The sequence below is a fragment of the Ursus maritimus genome, unplaced genomic scaffold, assembly GCF_017311325.1.
Source record: "Ursus maritimus isolate PB19 unplaced genomic scaffold, ASM1731132v1 scaffold_29, whole genome shotgun sequence".
Taxonomy (NCBI): domain Eukaryota; kingdom Metazoa; phylum Chordata; class Mammalia; order Carnivora; family Ursidae; genus Ursus; species Ursus maritimus.
The window spans coordinates 5,744,526-5,756,909 of NW_024425452.1; the positions used below are offsets into that span (position 1 = coordinate 5,744,526).

The 12,384-nt window shown below is 38.4% G+C and overlaps 1 protein-coding gene across 2 annotated transcripts in view; it reads right to left on the bottom strand.

The window, feature by feature from the left end:
* LOC103664036 (24-hydroxycholesterol 7-alpha-hydroxylase) overlaps positions 1-12,384 on the bottom strand; it is a 90,991-nt gene that overhangs the window by 63,195 nt on the left and 15,412 nt on the right. The window contains exons 2-6 of one of the 2 annotated variants that reach the window (XM_008691836.2): positions 9,074-9,209; positions 6,919-7,093; positions 6,541-6,642; positions 5,465-5,614; positions 4,204-4,297 (exon numbers count right to left, since the gene is read on the bottom strand). In XM_008691836.2, coding sequence (XP_008690058.1) covers positions 4,204-4,297; positions 5,465-5,614; positions 6,541-6,642; positions 6,919-7,093; positions 9,074-9,209 — 657 coding nt within the window. The remainder of the gene's footprint in view (positions 1-4,203; positions 4,298-5,464; positions 5,615-6,540; positions 6,643-6,918; positions 7,094-9,073; positions 9,210-12,384) is intronic. The other variant, XM_008691839.2, reaches the window with a different exon arrangement.

Below are 12,384 nucleotides of genomic sequence, written 5' to 3' on the forward strand. Positions count from 1 at the left end.
TAAATTTCTATTTCACCTTTACTTATTTCTTCTTTGATGCTCTTTCCTTCTTTGTGTAGATCTGAGTTTCTGACCTATATTATTTTTCTTCTCTCTGAAGAACTTCCTTTAATATTTCTTATAAGGAAGGTCTACTGACAACAACCCCCCCATTTTTCATTTGTCTGCAAAAGCCTTTATATCTCCTTCACTTTTAAAGGATAATTTCACAGGGTGCAGAATTCCAGATTGGTGTTTTTTGTTTTCTCACTCTACTCTTTTGATATTTCACTCTACTCTATTTTTGCCTTGCATGGTTTTCAAAGAAGTCAGATATAATTCGTATCTTTGTTCCTCTGTGGATATGGTGTTTTTCCTTCTGGCTTCTTTAGGATTTTTTATCTTTTTTTCCCCCCTGTAATTAAAAAATGATATGTTTTTGGTGTTTACATGCTAGGTGTTCTCTGAGCTTCCTGGATCTATAGTTTGGTGTCTGACATCAATTGTGGGAAACTTCTGTCATTATTGGGTCAAATACTTCTTCTGTTCCTTTCTCCCTTTCTTCTTCTAGTATTCCCACTGTATGTATGCTATCTCTTTTGTAATTGTCCCACAGTTCCATAGTCTTTGGGTATTCTGTTTTTGTTTTTGTTTTTTTTAGTCTTTGTTCTCTTTGCTTTTCAGTTTTGGGGGATTCAACTGATATATCTTCTAGAGATTCTTTTCTCAGCTCTGCCAGTCTACAAACAAGCCCATCGAAGGCATCCTTCGTTTATGTTATGGTGTTTATTATATCTAGCATGTAATTGTGGTTCATTCTTAGGATTTCCATCTCTCTGCTTACATTGTCCATCTGTCCTGGTATGCTGTCTACTTTATGTGTTAGAGTCCTTGGTATATTAATCACAGTTGTTTTAAAGTCCCAGTCTGATTATTTTATTATTGGTCTGTTCAGCCTTCTACTTGTTGTTAGACTGGAGTGGCAACTCCCAAGATCGTTACATGTGGAACCAGACCAGGTTAGTTATTCAAGACCTGGGTAAATTTGGACAAGTTACTTTAAGCTCTGTGTCTCAATTTCTTCATCTATAAAATGTTCATAACATGGTACCTACCTCATAGGATTGTTGTGATAATTCAATCAGTTACTACCTATAAAGTCCTTAAAACAAAACTTAGTATATATTATCATTTTGACAAATTTTTAAAATAAACCTCTGCTTTTAGGAAAATGCAAACAACACAGAAACACAGTTATCTGGAGCATTCCAGAGAAAACCCTTCCCCCATTTGCCATGAAGATTCTCAGCCTATACACCATGGAGAAAGCACTGCCAAGCCAGGATATAGTATAAACACCACAATATGCAGAGAACTGACATTTGACTGGAATGGTGTCATCTAAGATCAGGGCGCCATTCAAGGACACCTACAGTTGCTCTCAGGGCATCACCCAAATTCCATGAAAGCTTTTTCTTCACTGGGAGGTTTCCCAGTCACACCTTTGTCAATGGTCATTCCCTCATCATGGGAAAGAAATTCGGACACATTTTCATTAAGTTACTCATGTACTTTGAATCTTAAATAACTCAGGTTTAGGTGATAAAAATAATGGTAGCTAACACCTAGTAATTGCTTGCTAATAAGGCAAGTACTGTTTTAAGTCCTTTGCAAATATTAAACCATTCAATCCTGACCGCAATTCGAAGAAGTAGATACTATTATCATCACCATTTTACATTTGAGGAAACTGAAGCACAATTAAGTTAGGGAACTTTGCCAGGACAGGAAGCTTGTAGGTGGTTGAGCTGGGATTCAAACCCTGTGAGCCTGGCCCTGGTTCCAGAGCCCATGCTCTTAGCTACTGAGCTGTACTGCCCCATGAAAAACACAACTCACAACTCTCATGGATTAGGGATTAAGAGAACTATATTGTACCATCATGTAGTAGTTTTACTTCAGATCTCATGATACAAGAAATAACTGCTAAATCGCTTTCAAACAAAATACACAATGAGAGACTAGTACTGCTACTTACAAAGCCACGTAATGTTTCAAAAGTGATTAACCGTTCTAATCCTCAGTTTTCTGGTATTAATAATCCCCAGTTTTCTGGGTATTAGAGTTGTTGTGAAAAATAAATGAGTCATGAATTTGTGAAATGTGTAACACTATGCCTAGCATAGAGTAAGCTCCACATAAATGTTAGTGATGTCTTACTGTTATTGTTTTTGTAACAATGGATTAGCAAAATTGAAAATTATTTAGGTATAAATTTTATTTACCGCTAGTTTCTATCATACAACATAAATTATCATAACACAAAGTTTATATCTCATGGAAAATTCTATACGTGGATTTCATTCTTTGGATATGCTATTCTGTAGGTGAAATCTTAATTTTAAGTGAAAATACTAGTTTAATACATATATCAAATAACAAGGGAAAAATCGCCACACTTGATGCTTATAATGTGATGAAATGTGTGTGCAATATTTCCAAAAAACAAAAACTTCTTCCAGTCTTCTGCTTAACTAGGCCATTGAAATCTACTTATACAGAAGACAACGGAATCTTTTATTTTCTTCTTAGACCACATTTAAAAAAAAATTGGGTACAAAACACAAGCTCAGTGTGAACACTGCTGGAAGAAACAGAAATGATCCGCAAAAAAATGAAAACTGCTCATGAATGTTCAAACTGAGTTCTGCCCCAAAGTCTTCAACATTGGATTAGCTTCAACAAACTTCAAAATCTGTCTTTATTCAAATAGAGAGAGTACTTACGATTAAAAACGTCTGATTTCTTCAGACTAGGAAAAAGAAATGCTACTCTAGAAGTACTGTTATACACATGCCTCTTCACCCCTAAATCCTGGAAAATTATGCAAACAAAAATGTGTTTGTCTGGGTCTGTAAAACAGAATCCTCAGCTGAAACACTGTGTATCAATGAAGGGCATTCCAGAATGGCTTTCTAGTCCCTTTATTCAGGTGGGGGATACCTAAACATTCAGACATCTCTTTGTTTCTGAAGCGATCTTCCTCCCCAGTGTTAAGTAGAGTTGCTTTTAGTAACACTTGCTATAATAGTGAAAGGCAGGCAAACAAAAACACTTGATATCATCTACAGATACTAAAAGGTCTGATTTTGGTGGTGCCTAGGTGGCTCAGTAGGTGAAGCGCCTGCCTTCGGCTCAGGCCATGATCTCCTGGTCCTGAGATCAAGCCCTATGTTGGGCTCCCTGCTCAGTGGGGAGTCTGCTTCTCGCTCTCCCTCTGTCCCTCTCCCCCGTGCTTGTGTGCTCATGTGTGCTTTCTCGCAAATAAATAAATAAAAATCTTAAAAAATAAATAAATAAAAGGACTGAAATTCAATGATAAACACATGGTATAAACTCTTATGTAGTCCTCACTACTCTCTAACTGCTTCACAAATATTAACTCACTTAATCCCCACATTCTATGAGGGAGGTGTAGAAACTGAGCCAAGAGCAAGGTCATGAGACTAGTGACTGGATTTGAGCTCGTGTTCAGACCAAGTGAACCCCAGTCTCAGAGGGGGTGGGTTTGGAGAATCAGGTAGTTTTCAAGAGGTCCCGGAGATTCTGATGAGCAGGCAGGGTTGAGAACTTGTCATTACACAAGCATCAGAACCACCTGGAGGGCCTAGGAAACCACAGATTGATGGGTTCCACCCCAGAGGCTCTGACTGGGTGGCCCCCAGGTGATGTTGGTACCATTGGTCTAGGAACTTCACGTGAAGAACCACAGATCTAGGCCACTTAGGACAGTGGCTCCCAGTGCGTTGCTTTTCAAATTATACATTACTACCTCCTTTTTTTGAAGCGAGAACTAATTAGTGGTAGTGGCATCAAGAACAAAGTCTACTTCTCTGTTATCCTTGTCTAATGTGCCATAACTCCCACCTGTCACTGTTGACACAACGGTATAATATCTAAGTCAATAAAAAACTCAGCCCCGTGTTCTGTGTTGTTGTCTGTAGCCTTAGTTTTTTTTTTTTATGTAGAGGACCATTAATACCTACCTCATTGGTATGAGGTTATTTAATAGATTAATGTATGTAAACAACCAACACGGTACTTGACACAAAAAATGTTACCTAAATAATCTCTTGATTTTTAGCAAAAAAAAATTATTTAAAAAATCATAGCTTATTACGTTACATCCCATGTATTTTGGCAAAAAAGCTCAGAGATACTTACCATGGAATTATCTTTTGCAGATCTGTATGTTTTCATATCTGGAATGTTTTTCTCAAAAAGTGCTAAAAGCCACTTTTTGGATTTTGACCAGTTTCTAGGCGAGAAAAAAAAATATGTGCATAAATTAATTTGAAGGTACGTCAGGAGTAACGGGTCATGGAGTTAAAGGGGGAAATAGTTACGGAATTATAATTATTTCTCCAAATTTCTTCTTTAGTTTTTCTAGAATTTCATGCGAGGTCTACCTTCAGACTTACCAGATCACAAGGAAAATCGAGGGGGCAAGTAGCCACATCTTAATGGGTTTTTTTGCAAACAAATGTTTGAATCTCTATAAGATTGCTATTGAATACAAAAAAAAAAAACCACAAACAGGGGCGCCTGGGTGGCACAGCGGTTAAGCGCCTGCCTTCGGCTCAGAGAGTGATCCCGGCGTTCTGGGATCGAGCCCCACATCAGGCTCCTCCGCTATGAGCCTGCTTCTTCCTCTCCCACTCCCCCTGCTTGTGTTCCCTCTCTCGCTGGCTGTCTCTATCTCTGTCGAATAAATACATAAAATCTTAAAAAAAAAAAAAAACAAAACCACAAACAAAAAACAGAGCCCAGGACCTGCTCGTTCTGCTTCTGCTTTGGCTGTTATCAGTTGCTGGAGGATGAAAAACTAGGACAGGGACTGGCACTGGCTTAAGCCAGGGAAAGCAAGCTGGCTATGATCTTTTCCATATTTTCTGACCAGTCACCCCTGTAGACCAACTACTAAGACATTTTAAAAATCGTATTATTTTGCATTCGAACCACTGAGCCAATGGTGAAAAATACATTTGGCCACACCTCCTTTTGCCTCAGGGAGAACAAGGACAATGCGTCTGACTGGTAACACTTGATGGTAACACTTGATGATTTAGCCCGGTTCCAAACCACAGCAATGAATGTGATCATAGTAAGCAGTAAACGAGATAAAAGCCCTCAAAATAAATTCTTTGTTTCATTCTCCTATCATCTCTGTCTCTGTGTCTCTCTCCCTGTCTCATTTTTGCTCCTTGAAATAAGGAGAAAAAACAAAAAAGGAAATAATTCATCTCTCTTCTGCAGTTCCTCCATCAAGTCACACACACACCAACAACAACCTGGTCTTAAGAAGCAGCTTCGGTCTCTTCCTCGTAGATGCGGCTCTCTCTACTTAGAACAGGGAAATGAGACAGGTGAGGAATTGCTGGGAGGAGATTGGTCAGGGAATTAATTGTAGGGAAGAGCTCTCTACCTTAGGAGACATTCTGGCATCTGGGACCCGTACTCAAAACCTTCATCGTAAGCTTGAAAATGCTGATAGAACTCCCTGATTTTTCTCTCATCTGTGGGAAACAAACCTTTTTTAAAGAGTATATTCATTGTGACTGGATAAAGGAGATGCCTGCAAAGAAAAACACACAGAAAGTCAGACCCAATGACCAAAGAAGAAAAGCAAAGGATTCAAAAGAGGGCATTATTTAATAGCTATATATTAGGGGTAGATAATAATATGTGACAGATTCTTTTGGGAAAGAGTCACTCTCAAAAGGTTTTAATATCTGTTTACTGTGGTCAAGATAATTTAGAGGTAGCTGAAATTGTGGTTCATTTATCTGAAGATTTTAATGGTTTCTAAGCAAGCCTTGTTAGATCCCGACAAACGTGAGATGATGCGCAGAAATAAATTGATTCAATGTAATTTCAACAAGTATTTATTTGGCAAAAAATAGCAATAACTAAGATACAGTCCATGACTTTAGACAGCAGCAAAAGAGAGCCAAAGAATCAGAGCAATACTAGTTACCAAATTTCCCAAGCTCTCAAAGGATCCTACGGATTGTGACGACTACACATTGAAGTATAGTGCCTATAATCATTACGTCTTGCCGTAAGTGAATAAAATGATTACTGTGGCATACATAAGGGAAAGAATAGCGAAGATCGTTAATATGACCTAGATTAGTAACACTAAGTACTGTTTGTTTCAGTTTTATTTGCCATTCCTTCCTCACTAGAAGTTTTTCAGGGTCTCCTTCCCCCAAAGTTTCAAAGATACCCAGAATTTGCTTGGTTTTGTTGTAGATACTGGGCATGGGAAAAGTTTAGTTAGTGGCTTGCCTTTTCTGTTGTTTTTTCCTCTCTCTCTTTCTGGACCTCTAGCAAAATATTAACTGTTGTTCTTTTTTATGAGTCTGAACTATTGAATCCTGCCTTCAGGATCCGAGTATCCCACTGAGATGGAAAAGTGCCCAGCTGGTAACTTCAATTTACCAAATCTCCTTACGCATGCGAAGAATTTTTCTCACGGCTCCTAGGCCCAGCCCTTACCTTTGCCAGAAAGCTTCGAAACACGGCTGAGGCCACTTGCCTCCCTCCAACGCCCTTTCCTGTCTCACCTGTCTCTCAGCATCCCCTCCAGGTAGGTATGTTCTACATGGCATGGAATGAGGAGAAATTACTGTAAATGTATTAAGATGATTGTATTGGCTTCTTTGTTCACCTTAACATTGGAGTGCTAATGAAAACTTGCTCATTAACTAACATGTAAAGGATTAGTATAATCTCTTAATTACCTAGTTAGATGGACTTCATTAATCCACCAGATAATTTTTAAAGTTCAATGCACAGGCTTCAAAGTTTTTTATTCCAAAAAACCCCCCAAACAAAAAAACAACAAGAGCAAATACTACTAATACATCTATTTACCTTACTAAGCTGTTCAGCTCCATTGTCCCATGATTGCCTAAATTCTCCAGTTGCTCATGTAATTCTTCAGTCAGTTGTCCAGTGAGTTGATATAGGTTGAAAGTCCCTATTTTCCCTTTCATCATGATATAAAGTTTTTCATGCAGTGTTAAAAAAGTATTCTTTGGAATTGATGCTGTAAACAGAGAAAACTTTTCAAAAGAAGCAACAACTCCTTGAAGCAAACAGTCAATCTACCTCTGCTATCACTTGGTCAGTAGGGACTGGAACCAAAGTCTTCCCAATACATAAAATCACCTCCTGCAAGTAAAAGGAGGTGAAGATTCAACCTATCCCGTGAAACAGTAAAAGTCTTTCAGGAAATTCACATTCAGGAGTGATCTACAAATGGGTGATTAGGAGGGCCTCTGGGAAGCACAAATCCAGTGATTTTATCTCCACATCTAAAAGCTTTCGTTGGCTTCCCACCCTTAACAAAGTTTACACAAAGCCTTCTACCATCTTTCTAGTTCTCCAGTGACATTTCCAGGCCCTTCTCCCCCCAAATTTGTATCTCAGGTGCAGTGTGATATTTCCAATATTTATATTTCCCAGCATTTTTATTAGGTGTTCTATCTGCTCAAAACACTCTCTCCTTGACCAACCTCACCCCATTCCCAAGCACCCACAACTATAAGCCATACGTTTCTCCTGCTACCTTCTATTTCTCCTTCAAGTGCCAACACTTCCTAACCGCATGAGGAGCTTTGACCCCACTACATCCTTTGTATTAGTGTTCATGTTCCTTCCACGATACACACGCCTGCTTGAGTCCGGCTAGTAAGAGTTTAAGTTTTTAAACTCATTATTCTTTTATATTTTTCTTTAATCCTGTTTTATTGTCTGTAAAGTAACTTTTTCAAAAAAAATAGTTTTTAGTTTTCTATTTTGTCAGCCTATTATGCGTAGGTTACATTTTGTATTAGTGAATTAAAAATAATGTTTTGATTTCCCGAACATACAACTTCTCCGTAACAGAGGAATATATGAGAGGAATGGGAATCTGGCTCGAGCGCATATTAACATATTTTGTCTATTAAATAGAAATATTTAAACATGAAAGTCCCCAGAGGAGGCAGAGGTAAAAAAACTTGATCACTTTCAAGCACCCCTGATCAGTGAGGAAGTTGGCATATTTTTCTGAAAGGATATGTGAACTTACAGATCAAGAGCCTTTAAACTTCAAAATATTTATATTCTTTGATCTGAAATTCCACAGTTTAAATATCGAGAAGCACTAAACAGTCAAAGAATTTAACCCACATGCTGTGATCTTCCTGCAGGCAAGAAGAAATAACCATCATGCTCTTGGTTATTGACAGCTTTTAAAATTTTTTTTCGTTTTAATGGCAAGAGATACATGAGAGGTAACATGAAGAGGAACCTAAGAAAGAAGCCAAAGAGGAAACCAAGAGAAAGAAGCCACTGACAACAGAAGTAAGCATAGACATTAGGGAAGCAGAGAAAAGAATCGGGCAGCAAAATGAAACAGCTCCGCATTCTTGGGAAGACAAATGGCCTGAGCACCACACGTTTGCAGCCTGGAAAGAAATAAGCTGGACAGTCACACCAGAAGCATGCAGACAAGTACAATCCAGCCTTCTCTGAGGATGGAGAACAGAAGGCCACCAATTACATGAAGCCAAGCCCCACTTACCTTAATAGCCCTATGGAATGTGTCAGGAAATGGCACAGGAAAGGGCATACTAAGCAGTGAGGAGGCATTCTACTTTCAGCGAGCAGAGTAGCAACATGTGATCAAGCCAAGAGCTACAGCCCGTGGAACACTGTCTACACAGCAGGAGAACAGAGTGAACGGCATCTTGGGAGCTGTAACAGGATACAGATTCCGAGTATTTTCCAAAGTAAACAGCAATGAGGTAAACTCATCTCTTACCTACGTCTCCTTAAGACTTACATGAGGCTGCCAATAATTTGTTTTTCAACAACCAAACTCATCAGATATTCTTTCTACCTTCTGTCCTGATTTTAAAGAGTTAAATAAGGAAGGGGCCATCAACATTCTTGATAGAGGAGTGAGGATATAATTGTTAACAAAGCTACTGTTGGACTCCGATGTCGTATCTCAAACAAACTATCTGAACGTATTCTTTACCTGTGCGATAGACGGGATTTTGCACTGCTAGTTCAAAATTTACTTCTTTGGATTTTAGAAACACATTAATCCCCTCTTCTTCAGTAACAAAGGTCATTCGGGTGCCCATAACAAAGACTGTGAATACTGGTCCATACTGAAAGATAACATAAATACAGATATTAGAAAGGATTTCTAATAAGTTACTGGGCCATGGGTTATGCAAGAACCCTAATGCTGAAGTTATAGTCAAGATACAAATTATTATGATTATATATGATAATTAATTATAAACTTTGCTGGATTCAGCCAAATCTAAATTATACAAATCATAATTTATTCTGTTCTAATACTTAACCTTCATTCTGATCATTGTTTACAACTTCCTTTCTTGTAGTAGGAAATAATAATTAGAAATAATTATTAGAAATTATGTCAAACAGAAATATTTAAACATTGTTTTCCAATTCGTGTCCAAGAGGCAGAGAGGACCCCTCCCAAGCTCAACCACGACAAACCTACGCCACGTCACGTCATAGTGCAATTCACAAATATTAGATCCAAGGATACAGTATTGAAAGCGGCCAGGGCAAAGAAATTTCTCATGTACCAAGGCAAAGGCATCAGAATTACGTCAGACCTGTCTACACAGACCTGGAATGAGAGAAAGGGTTGGGGGGGCATTTTTAAAGCTCTTTCAGAGAAAAACATGCAGCCAAGGATCCTTTATCCAGCAAGGCTGTCATTCAGAATTGATGGAGAAATAAAGACATTTCAGAATCGCCAGTCATTGACCAATTTCGTAACAACGAAACCAGCCCTACAGGAGATATTACGGGGGGTTCTATAAAGGTAAAAAGGCCCAAAGAGTGATACACAAAAGAAAGTCACAACCAATACAAACAAAGGCTTTACTGGCAACATGGCATCATTAAAATTCTATCTCTCAGTTCTTAGTGCCAATGTGAATGGTTTGAACGTTCCCATAAATACCACAGGGTTGCAGATTGGATAAAAAGAAATGACCCATCCATTTGCTGTCTACAAGAGACTCATTTCGAACCCAAAGATGCATTCAGACTGAGTTAGAGATGCAGAAGGGCACTATATTATTCTTAAAGGAAGTATTCAACAAGTGGATATGACAATTATAAATATATATGCCCCCAACAGGGGAGCAGCAAGATACACAAGCCAACTCTTAACCAGAATAAAGAGACATATAAATAAAAATACATTAATAGTAGGGGACCTCAACACTCCACTATCAGAAATAGACAGAACACCCTGGCAAAAACTAAGCAAAGAATCAAAGGCTTTGAATGCCATACTCGACGAGTTGGACCTCATAGATATATATAGAACACTACACCCCAGAACCAAAGAATACTCATTCTATTCTAATGCCCATGGAACATTCTCAAGAATAGACCATGTTCTGGGACACAAAACAGGTCTCAACCGATACCAAAAGATTGAAATTATCCCCTGCATATTCTCAGACCACAACGCTCTGAAATTGGAACTCAACCACAAGGAAAAATTTGGAAGAAACTCAAACACTTGGAGACTAAGAACCATCCTGCTCAGGAATGACTCGATAAACCAGGAAATCAAAAATCAAATTAAACAATTTATGGAGACCAATGAGAATGAAAATACAACAGTCCAAAACCTATGGGATACTGCAAAGGCAGTCCTAAGGGGGAAATACATAGCCATCCAAGCCTCACTCAAAAGAATAGAAAAATCTAAAATGCAGTTTTTATATTCTCACCTCAAGAAGCTGGAACAGCAACAGAGGGACAGGCCTAATCCACGCACGAGGAAGCAGTTGACCAAAATTAGAGCTGAAATCAATCAAGCAGAAACCAGAAGTACAGTAGAGCAGATCAACAGGACTAGAAGCTGGTTCTTTGAGAGAATCAATAAAATTGACAGACCACTGGCAAGACTTATCCAAAAGAAAAGAGAAAGGACCCAGATTATTAAAATTATGAATGAAAAAGGAGAGGTCACGACGAACACCATTGAAATTGGAAGGATTATTAGAAATTTTTATCAACAGCTATATGCCAATAAACTAAGCAATCTGGAAGAGATGGAATCCTTCCTGGAAACCTATAAACTACCAAGATTGAAACCGGAAGAAATTGATTCCTTAAACAGGCCAATTAATTATGAAGAAATTGAGTCAGTGATAAACAACCTTCCAAATAACAAAACTCCAGGCCCGGACGGTTTTCCTGGGGAATTCTACCAAACATTCAAAGAAGAAATAATACCTATTCTCCTAAAGCTATTTCAAAAAATAGAAACAGAAGGAAAGCTACCAAACTCATTCTATGAGGCCAATATTACCTTGATCCCCAAACCAGGCAAAGACCCCCTCAAAAAGGAGAATTACAGACCGATTTCCCTAATGAATATGGACGCCAAAATCCTCAACAAGATACTTGCTAATAGAATCCAACAGTACATTAAAAGGATTATCCATCACGATCAAGTGGGATTCATACCTGGGATGCAAGCGTGGTTCAATATTCGCAAATCAATCAGCGTGATACATCATATCAACAAGAAAAGACTCAGGAACCATATGATCCTCTCAATCGATGCCGAAAAAGCATTTGACAAAATACAGCATCCTTTCCTGATTAAAACCCTTCAGAGTGTAGGAATAGAAGGTACATTTCTCAATCTCATAAAAGCCATCTATGAAAAGCCTACTGCAAATATTATTCTCAATGGGGAAAAGCTGGAAGCCTTTCCCTTAAGATCAGGAACTCGACAAGGATGCCCACTCTCGCCACTATTATTCAACATAGTACTAGAAGTCCTTGCAACAGCAATCAGACGACAAAAAGGGATCAAAGGTATTCAAATTGGCAAAGAAGAAGTCAAAATGTCTCTCTTTGCAGATGACATGATACTCTATATGGAAAACCCAAAAGAAGCCACTCCCAAACTATTAGAAGTTATAGAGCAATTCAGTAACGTGGCGGGATACAAAATCAATGCTCAGAAATCAGTTGCATTTCTATACACGAATAACGAGACCGAAGAAAGAGAAATTAGGGAATCCATCCCATTTACAATAGCACCAAAAACCATACGTTACCTTGGAATTAACTTAACCAGAGACGTAAAGGACCTATATTCTAGAAACTATAAATCACTCTTGAAAGACATTGAGGAAGACATAAAAAGATGGAAAGATATTCCATGCTCATGGATTGGAAGAATTAACATAGTTAAAATGTCCATGCTACCCAGAGCAATCTACACTTTCAATGCTATCCCGATCAAAATACCGAGGACATTTTTCAAAG